The 23264-nt window shown below is 41.8% G+C and overlaps 3 protein-coding genes across 3 annotated transcripts in view; all 3 read right to left on the bottom strand.

The window, feature by feature from the left end:
• The window catches only part of LOC109511198 (caskin-1-like), a 31731-nt gene extending 19559 nt beyond the window's left edge, over window positions 1-12172 (bottom strand). The window contains 3 exon segments of the mRNA XM_019862071.1: window positions 3516-3613; window positions 5419-5470; window positions 11589-12172. Coding sequence (XP_019717630.1) covers window positions 3516-3613; window positions 5419-5470; window positions 11589-11682 — 244 coding nt within the window. The 5' untranslated portion in view covers window positions 11683-12172.
• Window positions 12173-14188: 2016 nt separating this feature from the next.
• LOC109511499 (suppressor of cytokine signaling 1-like) lies at window positions 14189-19861 on the bottom strand. The gene is made up of 4 exons (XM_019862647.1): window positions 19384-19861; window positions 17051-17463; window positions 15829-16010; window positions 14189-15184 (listed from the first exon to the last, which is right to left on the bottom strand). Exons 2-4 carry the CDS (start codon window positions 17306-17308, stop codon window positions 14860-14862), a joined length of 765 nt encoding a protein of 254 aa, XP_019718206.1. The 5' UTR covers window positions 17309-17463; window positions 19384-19861; the 3' UTR covers window positions 14189-14859.
• A 673-nt stretch (window positions 19862-20534) lies between these two features.
• LOC109511500 (up-regulated during skeletal muscle growth protein 5-like) lies at window positions 20535-23264 on the bottom strand. The gene is made up of 3 exons (XM_019862648.1): window positions 23040-23264; window positions 21255-21347; window positions 20535-20730 (listed from the first exon to the last, which is right to left on the bottom strand). Exons 1-3 carry the CDS (start codon window positions 23106-23108, stop codon window positions 20632-20634), a joined length of 261 nt encoding a protein of 86 aa, XP_019718207.1. The 5' UTR covers window positions 23109-23264; the 3' UTR covers window positions 20535-20631.

The raw sequence follows: 23264 nt of genomic DNA, 5'->3' as shown, positions 1-23264 counted from the left end.
CTGCCAAGGCGACAGTTTTTCTCTTATCTTCCAAATCGCATATGTGATTCGTTGTAAAATGTTACAACAGAAATAAAGTGTATATTTTTATTGTCTGGTGATCAGTCCAAGTCAGGTAAAAAAGGGATGACTAGCCACTGCCTTCTGTTCGTGGCTCTTGTTGCTAGGCAGAGTTCATCGGGTTCATTGCCCTTAATTAAAGCAAACGTCTATAATGATTGTGGCTATTTGTGTTGGCGCACATATTCGTATTGCTGCCCTGATTTTTGTATTCCATCACTCTCTTGGCAATCGCGTACATATGTCCGTCAAACCAATCATGTTTGACAAGGATATGAGCTGTTGTCATTTGCACCGATGACAAAAGTTTTGAAAATGACAGAATATAACAAGCGTCTGTATGGCTTGTCTATTGCCTATCCCAGTTGACTTTGGGGTGAGAGGCAGGGTACATCCTGGACTACTTGCCAGCCAATCACAGGACACGCCTGGATGGGGAAAACACTCGTAAAAGCTGCCCCCATGAACAGCTCATCCAAACATGTCGCCCAGTTAGTGAGTGACCATCCAGTTAGTGAGTGCCCTTCTAATGGCAGCCGCCCAAAAAGCCCTCAGCTGTGATTCAAGTGATGAGCCACATCACTGGGCTGAGTCAGGCGCAGTTTGAGTGAGGGCCTACTACACTCTATGGGGAAATTCCGGCATGAAGAAGAAGAAGAAGAAGAAGAAGAAGAAGAAGAGAGCAGCTGCAGAAAGAAGAGCTTCGGAGTCTCATAAGGATGACTGACAAGCTTGGAAACACTACAGAGGAGGCATATTATTGGATATGATGCAGCAAGTCCCCAAATGACTTCAGTTAGGACTAATTGAATGGTTCACATAATAGAGACACATTGTGCAAAATTGCTAGAAGGGAAAACAGAAACATTTTTCTTGCATCTGACGCAGGGATCTGCAACCCGCGGCTCAAGAGCATCTGCTATTTCATTTCATTTATCTACTTTGTTTTTCAAATGTAATTCCGTATTTGAACATTACACTGATCTTGGGACGTTAAAATTTAACAAATTATTTTGGGGTGGGGGGGGGGGTCCAAAAGATGCATCACGTTCGGCTAGTTGCGGGTTGGGGTGAGGGTTGTCGGGGATAGGAGGGTGAGTTAGGGTTGGTTTAGGGTTCGGGTTGAGATAGGGTTAGGGCGTTAGGATAAAAGTTAGGGGATAGGGTTAGGTTTCGAGCTTAGGGTTAGGTTTAAGGTTATGTGTTAGGTGTTACACCTTTTGATATTTTTATATAAATATATCTCTATCTATGCATCTATCGAGCTATCTATCAATCTACCTAGATGCTAGATAGAGAGCTAATAGCTAGCTAACTGTGGTCGACTGGTTAGCACATCCACCGCAGAGTTCGATACCGGCTCCGGCTTTCCTGTGTCGAGTTTGCATGTTCTCCACGTGCCTGTGTGGGTTTTCTCCGGGTACTCCGGTTTCCTCCCACATTGCCAAAACATGCATGGCTGGTTAATGGAACACTCACAACTCAACTCAACTCAATTTACACTAAGCAGCAGTTTGGCAAATGGTGTATGACAACAAACTAATCTTGGTTTGTTTTGATTCAATTTTTTGCATGAATAAACCAAAAGTTTGGTTTATTTTTAACCCAGCTGTTTTTGAGTGCACCCTTTCACGCTTAAGCACGTGGGAGAACATGGCTCTTAATGTGTATGAGCAGAGGCTGGCGTCTCGTTTAAAAACCGACACTGTCACACACTTTGGTCAGGGAAGGCTTTAGAATCTCCCCCACTCAGAACTCTGCCAGCAAATTCCGCGTAGACAAAGTGGGCACGACATTACACACCATTTACTATATTTAGAAAGATCTTCCACTACCCCCCAGGAAGCATGTTGGCTCAGCTGATTGGCCACCTTCCGGGTTGCCTGTTTTTTTCTTCCAAGGCAGGAATCAACGGGGATGCTCAGGTCGGCCACCTTATCCTGGCATCTTAAGCGGCGTTTAAACTGCTGGCTGCCTTAATACGGGGCCGTCTAAACGTTTTCCACTGTAGGCCAAATACAGAAAAATGGAAGGAAAAAGGGGGCCCAATTCATTTTGTGTTTATGAAACATGTAAAGAATCCAATATGCCAGGGGGTTAGGGCTGGGGAAAGCATAGCCTGAGGGCCAGTTCACAAATGGACACAAATGATTGCGCGCTTTGATCATTTGTATGCACTCCAGTGAGTCAATTTCTGCTTCCATAATGTCAAAAACTGTGCGCCGCTGTTCAGCTGAATTTAAGGGCATGAGTGGAGCCGCTTTAATTGGCCGCGAAGTTAGTCGGCTGTGTTCACTACCACAACGGCGCTAACAGCACGTTCATATATTCTTTTTCTTTATTCTCAACCCTGGATTTACCTTGTCATACATTTTTTTTTCTTCAATATATTTATTTATTAATTTTTTTTCAGTTTTTGGTGTTTGTGTGTTTATATATATATATATATAAAAACCCTTAACTCTTCACAACCAGTGTGACATCTTGTCACATGTCAACTATAACGCGGACATGCACAAAGCCTCCTACATCCCTACAGGAGCGCAACAAACAAATAATTGATGGGTTCCTCGCAACATCCTCTGTGGTGAACTACTCCATGAGGTACAGCAAAAAGAAGGGCGGGTGGGGGGTGGAGGGGGTCAGCGTCCATTTCGAGACCCACCGCGCATGACAGACTTGGGAAGAGGCATTTCTCCATCCTGGAGGATTTACGTTTCCCATCTGCATTGAGACTTCTGTCCTGTCCTGTTCTGCCAGACTGGGACGGATGGCGATATTGGGGGGGGGGGGTTGGAAAAAAAGGCAAATCTGGGCTGTGCTGCTTTCTCTTGGCTCAGGCTCTCACGTCTGCTCTCTGTTTGCTGTGCACACAAATCTGTCATTTTTGTACAAATATTATTTCTGTCCCCAGAAAGCTCACCGTTTGATGACATAACAGGGGCTTGTTTTTCTCCGCTTTTATGGCCGCAACAGCTTTTTATATACAGCACCTCAAATATGAGGCGCACCTTTCGAGGAGCTGCAATTATTGAAAACATTTCGGATCTTGTTAAATATTTCTACTGTCCTCCAAAAATGTTTGTTAGATGCATTCTGGGTTTGAGTGCACTTTTTGGTTGTCATTATTATTCTTGAAAAATGACATGATTTTTTTTCCTTTATTATTGTCAAGAAATTATTTTTTTCTCGGAATACCAGGACTTGACTCTTGCAACATTTTTGTCTTGTAAAAAAATGATTTCCTGTGAAATCACAAGCTTGTGATGTAATATTCTGATTTCATTCTTGTAAAATTGGGATCAACCCACAATGCATTGCTCACAAGCAAGATGGCGTCCCCCATATCTTCCACTTCCATTCATTTCCCAATGAGAATTCTTCCCCCATTCGCTCACTGTTGTAAGCCTTCAACACAGCGAAATAAAATATGCAAATGACTTTTTTTTTTTTACCTTTATTGTCTTTAATGTCCACGGCTGCCTGAGCCTCCAGCAGCAGAGAGATCATCTCCTTATTGCCGCTCAGAGCAGCGTGATGCAGAGGCGACAACCTTCACACATGCACAGATGAGGTGAAAACGTTACACGTCAATACACGCGTATGCGTAAAATCAAGAGCATAACTTGAAGCCGAATTAATCTTTGGCATAGAACAGCTCCACCCCTCGGCTCAGTGTGAGAGCGACGAAGGGGGGGGGGGGGTTCAAATGACCTACTTCCATTAATAAGCAATTGCTCTGCCCTAGAGCCTGGCATACACACATAGCGCATGTGTGTGTACGTGTGTGTGTGTGTGTGTGTGTGTGTGTGTGTGTGTGTGTGTGTGTGTGCGCGTGTGTGTGTGTGTGTGTGTGTGTGTGTGTGTGTGTGTTTGTGGACATGCGGGAGTGTCTAATGGATCCCCTGTGAATATAGAAGCCGGGCCCTGTAGCCGAATCGACCAATCATCAGTCATTAACGATGCAGTTGGAACCAATGATGTGATTCCACTCAACTTGTTAAAAAAAAAAAAAAAAAAAAAATCCGAAGCCAAATGGAACATGGTGGCAAACCGTGCATGTGCGCACATTACGATGAAACCAATCACAAAGTCTAAAAATAGGCCAAAATCAAGAGTTGTGCATCCAAGGGAACACTTACAAAAAAAAAATGTCTACTCACTCCGGGACAGAACACAATGAATTTTACTTTGCCTTTTGGGTAAATTGTACTTGGAAGAGTCGCACAAATGCTGCACACCAGTTATGTTATCACACGAAATTTTCAAGTTACGAAACGCCTCAACAGGAAAACATTGCCTCTGGTTACAAAAGAAATTTCAAGATACGAAAGGTGAAAATACAGAATGGTGTGCAACTCGCAGCTGCGAGTTTCCTGAACGCAACATACTTCCAGCTGCTCTGCCATTGGCTATTACCGAGCATCTTCCTGGCATCCCATTGGCTAAGAGGGATCTCTACCGTATGTGTATGTGTGTGTAGATAGATAGATCTGTGTCGATTCAGCGTCCTTGTCATTCACCCCTCGGGCCATGAGACGTTTCGATAGTTTCACATAAGTATGAATCACCCAGAAAAAGTGTTCACCAGTCAGTCGATCGCTCACTATGCTGATGTTTGCCTTGGACATTTTCGAAGGATTATTAAAAGCCGACAAAAGCAAACGCCCTTGGATCAGTTCTTTGCAAAACGCCAGGCAGAAACCACTTCTGAGAGAGAACATAGACTAAAGAGGGCAAAAAAACGACAAGGACGCAATTAAAAGTTAAATGACCATCATTTTTATTTTTTACTCTGTTCTTTGTTTTTTACGTCATGCACAACTCTCATTTATTGTGCGATAATTTAATTGTAACATTTGTTTGTTCCATATCTTGATGCATTTTTCTGCTTTGGAAAACATTTATATCTGAATTTTGGGGGGGCTTGGAACGGATTAGAGCATTTACATGGAAAACGTGTCCCTACTTACAAAATTTTCAAGTTAAGAAATTTCTTTTAGAACCAATTAATGTCGTAAGTAGAGGTACCACTATAAGCGTTCCGCTTGCTAATTGCTACTTTTGTTCTGATCTACTATTATTTGTTTTGGATCATCAAAGAGATTTGTGAGCAGTCACGAGAGCTGAACAATTTTGAAAAATAATCTTTTTTATTCCCCTGTATCTTGCGATTACAAAATATTTGATTCATCCAGTTCCATTTGAGTTGTTCACTTAGCATGACGACTTCCTGTCCTGTCAAACTTTTGACTTGAAGCCATCACAAAATAGTAGCGGCGGAAACATTTTCTACATTTTAAACCATTATTCTCTCATCAAACGATTTGGGGGGAAAAAAAAGGTGTTTCTCCTTACCCGTCTGCATCCTGGATGTTGACGTTTACTCGCTTGGCTGCTCCAAGGAGCTCTGAAACACAAGAAAATTTTCTAATAGAAAGCGTCTACATTTAAAACTAGGAAAAAAGATGTATTCATGTATTCTCTGCTCTCCATATTCATTTATTTCCCCGCAGGTTTCCCGCACGCTGTGCCACTTTTCGGCCTCCGGGGAGTCGAGGTGAGCTCGGGGCAAGTGACCAGTTGAATGGAAGCACAATGTCACACTGAGGCTGTGAAGGAGCCGACAGAGTCACCACTGCTACTGAATTACAACTACTCGCTGGATATACCGGGCCAAACATTCAAGCGGTGATGCAGTAATGTAAGAGACGCTATTTTGTCATTCATCTTTTTGATAATGATAGCCTGTGTAGCCTGGAGCTCATCGTATCCCAAAGTCAACGATGAAAAACAAAACTGTTTTCCAATTTGGTGGCGGCGAGGGTGGCAGATGTGGGTTTATCTTTGCAAAAAAGCGCAGTGTGAGTGTGTAAAGTATCGGTGTTTGTTTGTTTGTTTGTTGTCAACCGCGTATATTTTCCTAATGTTTGGCCGTTTGCGCATGTGAGCGCATCGTGATGTGCGTGTGGTGATAACCTTGATCTTTGAAAGCACATAAGAAGGATGAAGACACCAAACTGCAGCAAGGAGCGCTCATGCACACATTTACACACACACACACACACACACACACACACACACACACACACACACACACACCCACACACACACACACACACACACAACACACGTTCTCCTTTTTTTTTTTTTTTTTGGTCAAACCCTCATAATCCGTGCACCAGGCCGTAATCTGAGGCTGTTCTGTAATCTGGGCAAAAGCTTTTCCCCCCCTCCACTCGCCGCATCCCTATCTGCACTTCATCCCTTCATCCTGCTCTCACACTCTAATTTCGACTGTAATTTGCTAAAAGAGTGGCATCTGATTGGTGGTTGTGCGGCTCTGTTTACACTCGGCGGCTGACGAGAATGCGTGCGCGTGTGTTTGCACCCTTCCCGCTGCCATTGCTCTTGGATTAAATGTGGGAAAAAAAAAAGGGCCGCCCCCCCTCAGTGGACTGGCAGATGAATCAATGAGTACGGATATCTGTGTCAGCGTCAGACTGTCAGTTAGTCACATGAACCCCAGCAGCCGGCTGATGATCTTTTTCCCAATAGGTTGCTCTCGGGGGCATGACGCTGCGCCTATATCGCTCAAATCCATCAGCATTTGTGTTCCTTTTTTAGCCGTAGAAGAAGGGAACATTCAGAATTGCCGTCAGTGTGATGCAATGCGGTTCTGCGTCACTTCACGTGACCGTGGGGGGAGGAAAGGTGAGGCCCGATGTAATGAACCACGGCTAGGCTAGGTAAGGTTGAGCACTTACAGTCTTGAAATATTTATTGCGTGAAAATTAGTCCCCCCGTTCCCCTAAATCAGAAGACAAAAATGAATTAGTACATCCTAAAAATGAATTACAACATTTATGACTGACATTTTATTGATTTTTTTTTCTGATTTTTTTTCCCTTCAAAATGTATTCCTCAATTGTATTCATTTATTTCATGAAGAAATACTTTTTACTTTAGGTTTTAAAACATGTAAATTACCAAGCATTTTTTTTCATTGAATACATATTGTATAATATTGTGGTAAAATAAAATCAATCACATTCTTAAAAAACATTGCACATGTTGATTGGTATGAAAGATGTGGCTGATGTATGTGCTGTACTTATTAAAATTGGCAAATAGTAAAATAAAATAAGTGGATATGCCAAGTTTACATATTTAGCATTATAAATGAGGGCTCAATTGTCATTTAAAAAGGAAATAGAAAACATAACAATGAATTATTTTTTCATTATGAAAATAGTGGTATTCATTTAATTCATTCAGGGTTTTTTTTTTCCTGAAAATGGCGAATGCAAAAGTACTTATTTATTTTGCATTTATTATCTTGTTCACTAATTAGTGTGGTTATTTCCTGTCAACAAGAATAACAAGAAATATTAATCAAATGAACCATTTTGCGTGCAAAAACGTACTTTTTTACTTACTGGTTACTTTTTTAAATTGCACATTAAATTCTATTTTATTATGAATACTTTTTGTTAGTAGTAACAGGTTCATATATTCAATTTAAGTATCAAGAATTATTTCATCTTTAAAATGTTACCTATTTTACATCCACATTTTTATATCCTTTCCCATCCCGGGTGGAAAATGGTACCTAATAAAATGACCCCAAGAGTGATACATTATTGAGCATTTTATGTCATTAATTACACATTTTTCTCATCATCGGTGGGTCATGTGGAGTTCAAAATGCTATGTTAATTTTAGCGACGATGTTGCATCCGAGACAATGTTACCGTGGCAACCGCTCGACGTGCCATTGCATATGCATCTCGCATACGCTCAGCCGCTTTGGCTATGATATGAGACTGTGATATTTTCCCGCAACAAGCTCGTCTCGCGTGGCAATGTCCAAGCGTGCGATCCGCATAAAATTATTTCCGATTTCATTCGCATTCCATGCCAGTAGGATGCTTCCGGGCAACTTTTTGGAATAGACTCTCTGAAGACATCCCCCTTGAGATGGGAAGTGGTGAGGAGTGAGGTTCTCCTGGGTTCTCATTATCAGGATTCCTCAAGTCCTGTTTCGACCTCTGTCTATTTGCACATTTGCACACGCGCGTGAAAGTCAGTCGAGGCTCACGGGATGTCGCTGGAGATGATTGAAAAGTAGCAAAACATGTAAAAAAAAAAAAAAAGGCGTTGCAGCTCCGTGGTACTAAGTAAGTAAAAACTGCACCACGCTGGAGCACTCAGTTGAAAAGCGCATCATCAAGACATCATTTTGGCTTCTCACAATCAGAAAAGCATCATAACTGAATAAAATCTCTTTTCATTCTATTTAATTATGTCAATATCCATCCATCCATCCATCCATCCATTTTCTGATCCGCTTATCCTCACAAGGGTCGCGGGTTGTGCTGGAGCCTATTATGTCAATATTGCATGCTTAAAAAAAAAAAAAAAAAAAAAGTAAAATAGTATGGAGCGGCGAGTGGTTAGCGTGTCGACCTCACAGTGCAGAGGTACCAGGTTCAAATCCAGCTCCGGCCTCCCTGTGTGGAGTTTGCATGTTCTCCCCTGGCCTGTGTGGGTTTTCTCCGGGTACTCCGGTTTCCTCCCACGTTCCAAAAACATGCATGACAGGCTGATTGAACACTCCAAATTGTCCCTGGGTGTGAGTGTGAGCGTGGATGGTCGTTTGTCGCTGTGTGCCCTGCGATTGGCTAGCAACCGGTTCAGGGCGTCCCCCGCCTACTGCCCGGAGACGGCTGGGATAGGCTCCAGCACCCCTGCGACCCTTGTGAGGATAAAGCGGATCAGAAAACCGATGGAAAATAGTATAGAATTGTGTTTTCCTCATTAAAAAAAAATCTAAAATATATATTTTTTATTTATTTATTTTTTCTCAGAAGGCTTGGTTTTAAAAACTCATGGTTTCAATCACTGCGAATACTGGCTGTCACCAGTAAGGATGAGGGGACGTCTCAGCAAGGAAAATATGATCGGCTGGTGGCAGAGGTGAGAAAACGAGCTTTATTTCTGCTTCTCGTGGGCAGAGAGGGGAGGGGTGAACAGTTACACACAGAGGAGGAAGAGAGAGAGCGCAAGACGAAAGAGACACTCCAAACACAGACGTCTTTTTGTTCTGTTGATTAAAAGGGCAAGTCAACCAGAAAATGTTTCTTTCTAATCATACGTTCTACGCAGGCAGCACGATGGCCTCCAAAAAAAATCCATATCAGTCGTGCCCGAGAAAAGACTCGCCTCGCTAACTGATATTAATTTTCCTGACCGCAGAACATGAAAAAGTCTTGCTCCTCATTGACGACAGGGAAGTGCTGCCAGGATCCTCCAGCAGCGAGGCCTGTTCAATTATTCAAATGCAAATCCGCTCTCCTGTCGCGTCTCACACCTTCCATCCGTCACCCTTTAACCTCTCGTCGTGACTTCCTGTCTTTTTACCTCCTTTTGCTGCAAACAGCCCACCTCTCTCTCTCCCTCTCGGTCATCGAACACAGTGGACTGAACACTCAGAGCTGATTTGTTCTGGCATTTGAGGAGAAGCGTTTTTCCTCGCCGTGGCACTGCTGTCTGAGATGAGGAGCGGGAGGAGAGAGGCGAGCGGAGGGGTCAACACAAACGGGTCGAAATAGCAGAAAGGAGATGCAATTAAAAGGCCCGGCGACGAGGGGGTGACGACTTGAGCGGGAGGCGATGAAATGGGCGAGGCGGAGGAAGGCTGCGTTGGCAAGACTGTAATTGAAATCTAATTATCACCTCCAGTCTCAGCTGACGCCCCGTCAACAACTCTCGGGCACGTGCGCGCCGGGCGTCGTCACGTGCACTCTCGTCATCATCACACGATTACCATTAACATCTGGCGTCTTTACACACCAATAATCTCCCTGTCCCGAGAGCAGTGGAGGACCTTCATGCACTTGCACCTCGCATGGACACACACACACACACACACACACACACACACACAGCCTGTCTCACTTTAAGACATACACAACCTGTCTCACTTCAAACTCGCACACACATGCACAGCCATTTTTTTTTTCTTCGACGTCTAAACAGTCAACTATTCCACCATAGTTCATATCTTTATTGCTGTAATCATTAACGGACTATTTTTTTTTTCTTCGACGTCTAAACAGTCGACTATTCCGCCATAGTTCATATCTTTATTTCTGTAATCTTTAACGGACTAAAAAAATCAATTCATTTTTTTTCACCAAATCATCCGAATCATTCTGCCAAATATTTGAATCTGCCTCATAAAATCCATATTGGTTGGGCCCTCCTCAAAACACTCAAACACTACTATCTCAAATACTATTTTCCCATTGAAATGAATGGAAATGCCATTAATCCGTTCCAGCCGCCACAAAAAAAAATCTTATTTTCTCTGTTTGTGTTTTTAAGGGAAAACAGCCCTCTATAAATACTGCATATTATAAAAACATAGTCACAACATTGTTAAATAGAAAATAAACAAACTGTTTGTGCATTATGATTTAATGCTACAATCCAATTCACTGTACTGCTTCTCCATGTGTCTTGGCCACTGGGAGACAGTAAAATTCTATACAGTTACACAGGAAGAAAGAAGAATAAACGTCATCTACTGTTGTTAGAGACTCATTAAGACTCGGAAATATCACTCCTTTTTCATGGCAGACATGGAATATAAGCCTGTGTTGTTCCATTATCTGTCTACATGCGTTGCGCCACTATTACTATTTGAAAGCGACGAACGATGTTAGAATTAGCATTTCAATGACATTTGCCATTATGCGTTCATATGAAGTGCACACTGGCATCATGCAACAGTTATAGCTCAGGTTTGCACTTTGCAAGGTAAAGTAAAAAAAAAAAAAAACATTTTAAAATCTCAATGTCGGTTGGTGTCGGGTCACTTGTGTGTCACTGTACTAACGCACGTGCACACGCTCAATCACCAAGTGCACATATTAGCATTGTGTGGAGAATAGGTAAAAATTTCCACACACACACACACACACACACACACACACACACACACACACACACACACGCACACGCACACACACACACACACACACACAAGGTAGGATGCCAAGGGTCATGCCGCACAAACAGAAAGACAAGTGCAGCACGCACACACAGTGTACCATCCTCCCCACCCTCTAAACACTCACACACACACACACACACACACACACATCCAATCGTCACCACCATCACACGCATGCGGTCTGTGTGCAGTTTAAACAGCAATCCCAGAACTATTCTCACACGCGTGCAACGTCATCACAATTATGCTGACGTCACAACACACATACAGACGTCCTCTTGAACCCCGCACCTCCCATCCCTTGCTTCCTTGCAAAAACACACACGCACATACGCAATCTGTGCATGGAAAAAAAATAATTCAAGTGCAGTTGATGTCCAGGTAAATGCCCACACGTGCAACGTCACACACACACAAATCTCAAACATTTCGGAATTCATTGGAGCTTTTGTACTTCGTGTGTGTGTATGTTCCAGAAGGGACGGAGGGATGTCGGGCAGATACTCACTGGCTTTCCCGGGCCGAGGTCTCTGCAGGAGGCGCTGAACTGTCAGCAAGTCCTCGGTCTTGACGGCCTGGAACAGCTCCTGGTCCTTCCCCATGTCCTTCCCTTTCCCTCCACGTCCCGCCGCTCTCCTCCGCCGTTAATCCGCTGCTACATCCCGTCGCCGCTCGGGGCCTCCCTCTGGAGCAGAGGCGCGCAGGGGGAGCGAGGTGCAACCCGGGGGAAAGGGATGCTCCAATTCGGGGGGCCTGAGCGCTCCAGCACCGCCACCGGTTCCGTTCCGCGTCTGCCGCCTCTTTCAACGATCCGACAATCCCGCCCGCGCGTGTGTGAGTGGATTTCACCGGCTGAACACGGCGCTGGAGCTCTCGAGCGCCCTCCTTCTCATCCTCCCCCTCCTCCCAGCTCACGTGTCACGCACGCGCAGGGGGGCGCGCTCCCGCCGGCGCCAAAAGGATGTGAAATAGATACAGGGGGGTGCCTGCACATACGAGTTTTATTTGTTCCGTGAACGTGGTCGTCAACAGTCAAACACTCGAATGACGAATCACCATTGAAATTAGATCTGAATACCTTAAAAAAAAATGCTTGAAATGTCTTTTAATCACGACATTTCACGGAACTTCCAATGTGGAGTAAAACAAACAAATTTGATTGGCAAACTCGTTCGAACGAATTTAAGTACGTTTATGAAACGGATGTGCCATTCCTCGCGTACAACTTCCTTCAACTACATAATAACTCGACTTGTTTGAAATTTGGTAGCAACTCGATTTGCTTGATTTTTTTTTCACAGTAACTTGGGCCTGCTTGAGACCTGAAGATTTCTTGTGACTAGCGATATGCTGTATTTTTTTTAACCATCAAATCTCTCAATAAAAAAAACATTTGATAGAATTTAGAATACATATATACGATAATGAAGCTCCGTCATCACGTTGAAGGTTAAACAGCATCATTTTAAGGCAAAGAAAAGTGTGTCCCGGGCGATGAGTTCTAATTTAGAATGAAGAGGGCCGCTGCCAGTCAGATTTAGGGCATAGGAAGTAGAACTCATGGAAAAAAAACGTAGTAAAGTAGAACAATGAATGAACGATGGAGAAGTACGTTGAGGACCTTCCGAGTGCCTTTCCGGCATCTTCTGGCATCTATCGGCAATTATAAGGTAAACACTTATAGAGGTCAGTCAATGTCAACTTCACCATCGTAAGCAAGGAAGCTATTTAAACATTCAGTTTGGTTTCTACATACATTTATTCCCAAACTAATATTTTTAGGGCAATGGCGTACACATAATTACTCATCAGTGACGTTATTATCTCAAGAAATGAAACAGTGACCATAACGAAAGGAGGAAAAAATATTCCTGCTACATAAATTAACATAACCATTGTGTTGCAGTAGCCGTCATGGTACCTCCCAACCTTTCCTAGGCAACGCATACCTGGAAATTACAAAAAAAGTTTCATAATGTTTTCAGAGGTCACCCAAATTATGTTTTTCTGCCCCCTAGTGGACATTTATTTCCTTAAAGGGAACATACTACAAAAACTAGACTATAATTGCTTGTATACAAATTAGTTGGGTCTCTGGAGAGCCTGCCCACCTATGTAGCATGAAATTAAACAGACAAATAAATCTTTGATCTTCTTTTTTTTTTTTTTTTTTTTTTTGAAAACGCTTTTTTCACGTGGCAGGCCCTGGCGGCTTTCAAATATATTCTCCATTCCTGTAAATTGTGGGTAATATGTACATTATCTGAACAAGCTATTTACAGTAAAGAATCTTAAAATGTAAAGCTCATTCACCTTTTAAAGATAGATGGAAAGAGAGAACCTAGACCAGGGATGGGCAACTGCTGGAGGGGGCCCCAATTTTTCATCAATGCAACTGAAGGGGCCACATAGGATCATACACCTCCTAACCAGATGTGTGACAAAAATACCATTAGAAATATGGACAAAATATGTGCAAAATATGTGTTCGTAATCTATTTCATTTCATTTTTCATCGTACATTTCTCAATGCATGAATAAGAGAATCCACTATCCGAACCCAAAAACAATGGGTTGGAAGAAAACAACAAAATAACCATATATTATACAAATAGCTCTCTTGCAGAAAAGTACCTTTTAAGGACTGCACAAAACTGCTTTCACAAAAAATCAACTCACTACATTTTTTTAATCATTAAGGTACTGTTTGACCTGCATATCATTCCAAATCCGCAAAAAAATATTTACTTGCGTTGTAAAAAGCCGCAGGTACAGTAACGAACACACATAGACGACGCCACTCACAAAAAAGTTGAGGATCCAGTTGTGGGGTTTCTGGCTGAAGTGTGAGGATGAATGTCAAATGCAGTATATGACCTTAAAAGGTGAACTTTCAACCCGTGAATGCACTTTTTCAGTAGTTGTTGCAACTTCTTTTTTTATGCACTCGATCTTGACCAAACCACTCACAAAAAAGTTGAGGATCCAGTTGTGGGGTTTCTGGCTGAAGTGGGAGGCTGAATGTCAAATGCAGTATATGACCTTAAAAGGTGAACTTTCAACCCGTGAATGCACTTTTTCAGTCGTTGTTGCAACTTATTTTTTTTATGCACTCGATCTTGACCAAGGTGTTTATTGGACTTTTTCTTGGCTGTGTTGAGCTGTGGATGGATGGACGGATGGTGTCATGTCTGTTTTGTTTTCAGCCCCAGCTGGAGTGAAGGGCGTTTCCCTCTAGCAGGCACACTTGTTCTGAGGTTACCAATCAAGCCTGCCTTATATTTCAGAACTGCCAGGCTGCCTCGTCTCTTGTCGGATTATTGACCTCTCTCGCTGTTGTGCTTCAAGTGTTGTTTTCTCGACCCCTCGATACTCTCCATAGTCGCTCTCGTTATTCATCGGTTTTCATTTGATTTGATTTTTTTTTCTTATTAATCTTGATCTTTAGCTTCGAGTCATTGGCTTCTTGACATTTCCTTTTGTTTATTCTTGGTGTTGTCTTGTGCAAGCGCTTTGCTTTATGCATGGCTTCACTTGGCTCCATGTGATCAGGGATTTCTGTTCGTACTTTGTCGGTGCATTTTTCTGGAAATAAATCATTTTTGTTGTCGCACTTTGAATGAGCCTGCATTTCTGAAATCCAAAAACATTATTCGGTTCGGTCCAGAACTTGGATAAATAGATTTTCTCCTCTTTCATCTATGACTCAAACCTCAAACAAGATGGACGACACACACACACACACACACACACACACACACACACACACCACATTCGCCCTATATCGAGTAAGGATAGGCAAGAACGTAGTCTTTCACCTCACAACTGAGTCCTGCTAAATTTCTTATGTTCTCGGCTCCATACATGTGTACCATCGCCCTCCTGCAAATCTGCTTGAGGCGCTCGGGCCGTTGCTGGCGATACGGCGCAGTCAGTTTGCACAACGGACTCCTGTAGTAAGCCAGCAGATCAAAGAGGGAGGCGAAAGTCTTTTGGCTCCCGCAGAGAGCGAAGAGCAACTTTCGGAGCAGTACGCGGACGCTCGTTGGCCCATCTTCGCTGTAGTAGCTCAGGGTGAAGAACACGTCCGGCTGCCCGCTGTCTCTGGAAAGACAAGATTCAGTCATTTGCATGTCATTGTGGTTTATCCCATCAGGTGTTGCCACAGCAAGTCACTCTCATGAATTGGCAAATTTTATGCATGATGCCTTTCCTGACGCATCCCGTTTTTTTTTTTTTTTTTAATCTGGCTTGCTGGCTAGTGGGGCACTGAGCAGGAATCACTCACTTGCATGAGTAGAAAAAAAAAGAATCCACATGGGTCCAGAGATCCTGCAGCCCAAATACATAACACATACCACTTATGAGAACGTTATTTAAAAAACAGTTTTTTAGCATATAGCTTCCTAGCTGTAGTAGTAGAACTGGACCAAGTACCGTATTTTCACGACCATACGGCGCACAGTATTAAAAGGCGCAGTGTTATTTGTGGGTGCTATTTCTGAATTTAATACATACACAGGACGCGGTGCATTATTGGACGTAGACGTGGTCAAATGTAGGCTAGCTTAAAAAAAAAAAAACGTTCGCATGCATGCACGCTTGCGCATGTTTTTAAAAAGGCAACAGGAGCAAAACTGAGTTTGGTGGTGATAGCCTAGACAAGGGACATATCGCCCAGGGCGCAAATCTAGCCAGGACCACCACTGAGGTAACTCCAATAAGCTTTTTTCCCAAATTGGACTCACCGGATGAGAAAGGCGCCCGGTGATGCCAGCCTGAGCATTTTGTGCGCCTCCTCCATGTTCATTGCTCCCCAGTAGTAGGAGCTGTGCTGGAGCTGCTGGTGAGTGCGCTTCACCAGTTTGTACTCTTCCGGGCTGCTGAACGAACGCAGGTGAGTTGGCAAATTGGCCGCGTCCGCTCCACTCTGCACGTACAGTGAACAAAGGACGTGAGCACACATCACACAGTCAAATGTCTACTTTCCAATTTGATAGATCGGGGGAGCCTTGATTTATCAGCGAAACATTTCCTAACATCCTCATCCCCCATCATCGAACCACAAGGAGGCAGTAGAGTAACAGTCATGCAGACACAAAGGAAGACGAATCGTATATTTTCTTTTATCGGGACTGTGAATGATTCATTAGCATACTGTCAATTTTATCATTTTTCATCGAGGATAAAGAATACATGCGTGTAAATATTGTGATATTTTCTGTCCACGTGTGTTTTCTGTCCACTGTATGTGTTCAAATATTCATTCCTAAAATTATCTGGACAAAGTGAGGCACAGGGGCCAAATCTGGCCCGCCTCACAGTCACCATGAAGTCAAAATAAAACATACGTGGTGCTTTTATTTTGAAAGTGTATCTATTGATGCGCACATTTGTGATGCTAATGGGTTGCGGACATGAACAACGACGGGTGTCTTAAGTGTTGCCAACTTAGCGATGCTTTCGCTATCTTTCGCGACTTTTCCAACCCGTCCAGTAACTATTTTCCTCAAAAAGCGTTTAGGAAAATTGACAACCGTGGTCCAAATGTTCGCAACATTCGGACGGAGGAATGCCAAAAAAATCTGGCATGATAAGATTTAACGCAAATCTACAGTTGACAGACCGTACGTATTGGGTAGGTTATAATTTATCATTGTACATCACTTTCAATAATATTATAATTCCTGTTTACCGATGTACTGTATTTGAGTGTGCTGAACAGGAACGACTAATATAAGGTGAGTGTCGGTACAGTACACAAAATGAATGTTCTCATCTTGAGATTTCGTCATTTCACAGCAACATTTTGACCCGCTACTTCCCCGGGAAGCTAAAACTAGTTCCTCGTGTGGTGTTTTTGTGTGCAACAGGTACGGTGTGATCTTTAAAAGCGAAACCAAGATATTTTCCAGACCTCTGCTTCACCCTTATTCCAGTATGACAACAGGAGTAACAAGAGCCAAGCACCTGACACCAGGTTTCAAGTTGTTGATCTGAGAGGTGTAGACTGTGTCGCTGGCTCCAGTGCAGCGTTTCCAGCGGCTTCTCTGCGATGTCCTGGTTCTGTTCCGTACTCTGGACTTCTTGAGGTGTCGCAGGCTCGTCAGAAGCTGGACTCTGCTTCTGTTGGTTTGCATTCTTTTTCTTTCTTATTGTTCTGTTAGGCTTATCTCTAACCATCCTATCTGAGGGAAACCTCGGCTGGAAGACCACATATTGCACCATTTCTTCCCCCGTCCGCCGCCTGCAGAACGTCGGCTCCGGGCACCATCACCCGCTAGGTCCGCTTTGCGGCACCATGGCGCTTCGAGTTGGCATTGACTGAGGAGAGCTTCCTGCTTCCTGATTCGATCCCTTGTTTGACGGAAGGCGAGGAAGTGCTGAAACACACGACATAATGGTTCATTCACACATGCAGAAATCTGCCCAACAGTCCAAACAAAAGTGGCACTCATAGGTGGCAAAAGTACTCGGATTCAGTACATACACACACAAAAAAAAAAATACTGAATTAGTTTCCTCGCTATGAATTTTGAGCAGATTGGGTTACTTTTAACCAAAGTTTAGGTTAATTATTTTTAACCAGGAGATTGGGTCGAAAAACTGAAGTTGGTTGCCATTTTTGTGTACTGAAGTTGAAGTCCATTTAATACAACATTCTTAGAAAATGTTGGGAATAAAATTACGGGCCGTATTATTTTTAGCCACAGCTGTAGTGATAACCCAGTAGCCCATTTCTTGGTAACTTTAACTCATCAATATGGGTAGTTTGTACCCCTTGTTGGATCTAAATCTTGACCTCAAGGGGCTGGGTCAAATCCTCAACCCAATGCACTGACAAAAAATAACCCAGCATCGGGTTGGTCCCTTGTGGACACAGCGCTGGGTTAACTATTTCACCCAATTTGAGTTACTTTTGACCTAATCAAACAGACATGTTTGTAAAAATAAAATAAAGACTTGTAAAAATAGAAGCATTTATTAAATCCTGAATTTAGGTAAAAAGTTTTTAAAAAGTACAGACTGAAATGTCAGCACAATGATATTTTTTTTACATTGTGCTGTGAAGGGAAAAAAAGATTCTATTTTATTTTTAAATCAAAAGTTTTAAGGGATGTGCAGTCACGCTCCTCGTAGTGACGAAATATCTTTTTATAATGACTTTCTTTCATTGTCTGTTTTATGTGTTGTGTTGTATTGTTTCGTCATTTTATGTTAAGTGTTCTTTTGATGGTGGCGCGGGCACCCGCAGCGGCTCCTCTTGTTGTCTGTTTAAGAGGGGGGAAATTTCGCACAATAAAGTTGTACTTGATACTTGACACTTGATATGTTATGGCGCAATTTTTTTTTAATTGCTAAATCACATTTATGCCAATTCTCTCAACCTCGTAGGGAACAAATAATTGGCTAATAATTAATTTATGTTTGTGCATATTTTGCACTGTCAATATGAAATATCCTGTTTTATGAAAATAAAGAGGACTCAAAACACATTGTTAAATCAGATTCAAAATAATTTTAGGCTGCAGCACTAATTAAAGGACTGAAAATGTTGATCCAATAAGTGTAATTACTTTGAGTACTTTGCTCAACTAAATTTCCCTTGATCAGCTTGCTAATTTGTTTTACAAGCCAAAAAACTGCACCGTGAACTTTCTCAGTTAACCATGCAATTATTGCACCCGCAAACTAATTATGGAATGAAAATACAAGATGAGCCATCAGGTTCGCTTCAATTTCGCTTTGGAGGCAAGACCCCAGGCATTGTTGTTTTATTTTCAAGATAAAAGCACGTTGAAATGCACTTATGCATGAATTAAGAACAGCAATCAGAAAAACATAGACATACTGTTCAGCGCGTGCATCTTAACCTATTCTTGGATTTTTTTTCAACATATTTTAATTTTCTTTTTAAAAAAATGTGTTAAGGGGGGCAACCCCAGTTTTTCACAGGACACATTTATTGAAGGTTTATCCCCGTTTTTTTCTCAGTATTGAGGGGGGGTTTAAAAAATGCATTTTTTTTTCCAAGGCATTTATAATGTGCGTCAATTATACACTGATTTTTAGCTACTCGCAGGCCCTATACCCCGCGAATAACGGGGATCCATTGTCAATCACATGGATGCGAAATCTTGGTAAACACTGTCACAGTGAAGTCACAAAGTTGTACCCTATCGTGTTCATCGTAACATTCAGCAAGATGTCAACAAAAGGTATTTCATTGAAAGAAACGTGCATAACTTATCGGTGTGCAATTCTAATAATAATTCTAACATTATAAATGAATGAATACTTACTAAAGGTGCAGAGGACTGTTGCAGCTTGCAACTGGACCCCACTGTAAACATGTTTTACTTTCGCTTTAACTCTACCGGGAGAAGCAGGACGTCGAGGAGGAGGAGCTGTCAGAGCACTCGGTCGCTTTATGCTAAATCACGTGACTTGCAGGTAACGCTGCAGCGTCTACTTTCTCTTTCGTTCGTCTTTTATGTTGATAAGCGTTTAATTTTGAAAGGCAAGCACCGAAAACCTAAAACTGGCTAGCTATGTACGGTAGCTGTTCTCTCGGATAAATACATGGATATTTCGTTTAGTCCTTGAGGAAAATTTGATAGTCACAGCAGGAATACTCACATTTACACCAATACGAATGTGGACCATAAAATAAAGAGAAACGATTATTACGAAAACCGCATTCGAAAGTAATCAATCAAATCTAAGACAGAAGACAGAGAGAAAGATAAAGTATTACCTCTTGGGCTGGGCAGTACGGTGAAAAATAACAAAAGCGTAAATAATGTCCAATTGCTCAAAATGACTTGAGTCATGGCATCTGCTTTTACATTCGAAAAAGCTTGACTAAATAAAGTACAGCCTATATGTAATGTATTGACTATATACATTACATGGTTCATGTTGGTTCTCATGATGATGGTACTTGGGAAACAGCATTCATACTCAAGTTTAAGACATTTCTATAAAATGTATGCTTACAATTGTTGGTAAAAACAATTGTGGTGCATTTAAAATCTATTTTACTAAGTTGTTTGATTAAAGGATGAAGGAGGCGTGAAACTATTTCTTTTTACCCGGTATATGGTCTCCCTCTATAGTGTGGATTTTATTGCAGTTGGTGAATGGACCCTAGACTCATTCAGAATGCATAATGATTCAGCATCAGAATATTATAATCTGCCACGCATTATTGTGTCCACCAGAAGACACCGGCTGTTCCGCGATGACGGCTTTTCGGGTGCAAGGAGATCAGAATGAAACTGAAAGCAAATGAATTTGATTGGCCGCTTTCGCTTTAAAAATAGAGTACAATTTGATAGCCTGGTAACGAATTGTTTCCACTCGTCAGATAGATAAACATCCACTGACTCACCATGACTCCAGCTGCTGTAAATAAGAGAACAGTTAAAAAAAAATAAGATAATACACATCATTTCCTGACAACACAAATATCATGAAACCTTTATTTCTGTCACATAATGTCCTCACGGCATAAATAATGGGTCAAAAACTTAAGTATGCTTTTTTTTTCAGACAGTGCAGTCCTTCCGAGCTTCCTTTTTGTCTTGTCTGTGCATGAAATAGGCCGTCGCTGTTACGAGCAAGATGCCATAAGTAGCCAAGACGCACTGTAGGAAAGCAGAGAGAGATTTTCATCATGTCCAGATGGAAAGCAATGATAATATTTCCTCATGTACAACAGGTCCCCGCTTTAAGATGTTACAGATATAAACAATGCACTTGTTAGCGTAGTGGCGTAAAAATACAGTCGTTTTATATTTATGATTAATAAGTGATTTCTATTATTATGACAGTCTGAAAATATTTATTTATTTATTTTAGGGGCAGTAAGTAATGGATTATATTTTTAGTTAGTGACCGATATTGTGCTGAAGTATTGAAAGCATATGCATACATGTTGATTAAATTTCATACATTTTAATATGGCAAATTATGTGCCCCTGCGCCCCCTGCCCCCACAAAAAAATGTTTGCTAATATTGCAGCTGAATAATCGATCAGGCCCGAATTATGACACTTTCCATAGAACAGTTTTACCCAGAGAGAAATGAAGGGAGATGTCAAGGCATTGATATTGCACCATTTTGAGAGTATGCTGAAACACAATTTACATATGCATGCATGTTACGTACATTTCGGCGCCCCTGCAGCGTGTAGCTATTGAAGTACTTTCTCAAACCGGTCAGTTCCGCCGACGCTGGCGCCTCGATGCCAAACAGCTGCCTCTGAAGTGCCACACGCAACAACACTCAGTGAGAAATTAGCTGCAATTTTTTTTTTTAATGTCAAGTCATGCAATTTGCTTTGTGGCGCAATGACTGCTTATTGTTTGAATGTCATGAGAAACTTGTGGGATGTCAAAGACTTGAACCCGCTGTTGTTTCCGGAGTTGAGGCTGGCGCTGTTGAAACTGTTGTCGGTTGTTTGTGAGTGACTGCCTGAATCTCGCTCGTCCCTCTGCACGTGTGTGCGGGTTCATGTATGTGCTTGAGCACATACAATGGGTAGCCGACCTTTCTGTCGCCCTTGCTTGATATTTCATTTTTGTTTCCTGTAACCACTATTTCTGCGGGAACAAAACCAATTTCCTCCTCTCTGAAAAGAGGTCACACATCTCTTCAAAGTGAAACTCAAACAAACTAGTACCTGTGTGGTGTTACTTAGAGCGGAAGAAGCAAGTGAATACCTAAATGTTGAAATAAGTCATTGCAAAACTCTGTGGGCGGGGAGAAAATAGCATAGGTGTTCGCACCTCCAAACTAATACGATAAAATTTGGACTATGAGCTGTAACTTTTTTTCCATGTTGACGTATTCATGTTTTAAAATAAAACTACACGATGACGAATTTGGAAGGCTTTTCATTTCTGCTTTAATCATTCCGAAAAATGTGACATATTTCCGGTATGGCACAACCGGTTGCTATTTATTTCCGATAGCAAGGCTGAAATGTTTTGTTTTCTTTCATATTTGTATGTATTCTACCCTCAATGAACATGCGATGTTTAGTTCAGTAATTGAGTTCATTGCAATGATTAAAATAATCAAAATAATAATAATCACTGCAGTCTTTGCAATTGGAAAATGGCATTCTACTACGTTGCGATGGTAATTTGAATTTGAGGAATTGTTCAGCTTGAGCATGAACAGAGTATGTGTCTTTCTTCGGAAGTACTGGTAGTCTAAAATGTACAATATATGTCACAATCGTCAGAAAATATGATGCAGTTCTTGAAATGAATGGTCTGTAGAACCCCATTGGAAAAAAAAAGCCACAGACATTCAACTCAAGTCATGGATGAATCAGCATCGCTCACATAGTTCACGTTTTTTTTTTTTTTTTGCCACTTAAAGCCCTTTCCTTGTCCTGTTTTGTTAGTGGTGAGGTGTCACAAAATAAATAAAAAAATATGAGCTTCAAAGTCACTGTTGTGCTTGCCATATGTTTCTTTTTGCAAAATATTCACCTTATTTAGCTAACAAAAGCACATCTGCATTGTTGCTGTTGCTGGTTACTATACCGTAAAAGAAATAAGCTTTTTTTTTCCTGGAGAAGGGAAAAAAAAAGTCTACTCTTTTGTATCGTGAGAGTACGAGCTATTCTACGTGTGTTGAAAGATCGTGTTTGCATCCATGTTTTTGCAAAAGGAAAGAGGAAGCACGCATTTACACACAACCTGTAAATAAATAATACCTAACATGTCAAGGTTATCTCGGCCCGCCCCAGTTATTAAAACGAAATCTCATTCATGTTCAACGAAGTGCAGTGCTGTGTTTGAAAACAAACCAGAATTTTAGAGATTAAGATAAGAATGACGCCACCAAGTAAAGGTAACAAGCAAAGCATCTTGACAATATATAATTAATCTATATTTGAATCACCTCCATTCACAGAGAGTCGAGCAAAATGATGCTTACCTTCACCTCTGTTATGAGGTGCCCGAAACTAGTGAGAGGGATGCGGGTTTTAACAGGAGACGTCGGCATGACTGAACACTATTCACTCACCTTGTTTGAAAAAAAAAACAAGACATAAGTATAATTTGCTACGTTCAAAAATGTCTATTTATTGTCTCGAAGCAGACAAGAGGGGTCACTTACACAAGTTGCTTCATGAGTGCAACGTATTCCGGGTTACTGTTA

This window comes from Hippocampus comes, unplaced genomic scaffold (assembly GCF_001891065.2).
Source record: "Hippocampus comes isolate QL1 unplaced genomic scaffold, H_comes_QL1_v1.1 scaffold7, whole genome shotgun sequence".
NCBI lineage: Eukaryota > Metazoa > Chordata > Actinopteri > Syngnathiformes > Syngnathidae > Hippocampus > Hippocampus comes.
Note: the sequence above shows the minus strand (reverse complement) of the source record. Positions and strands in the feature narration are given on the sequence as shown.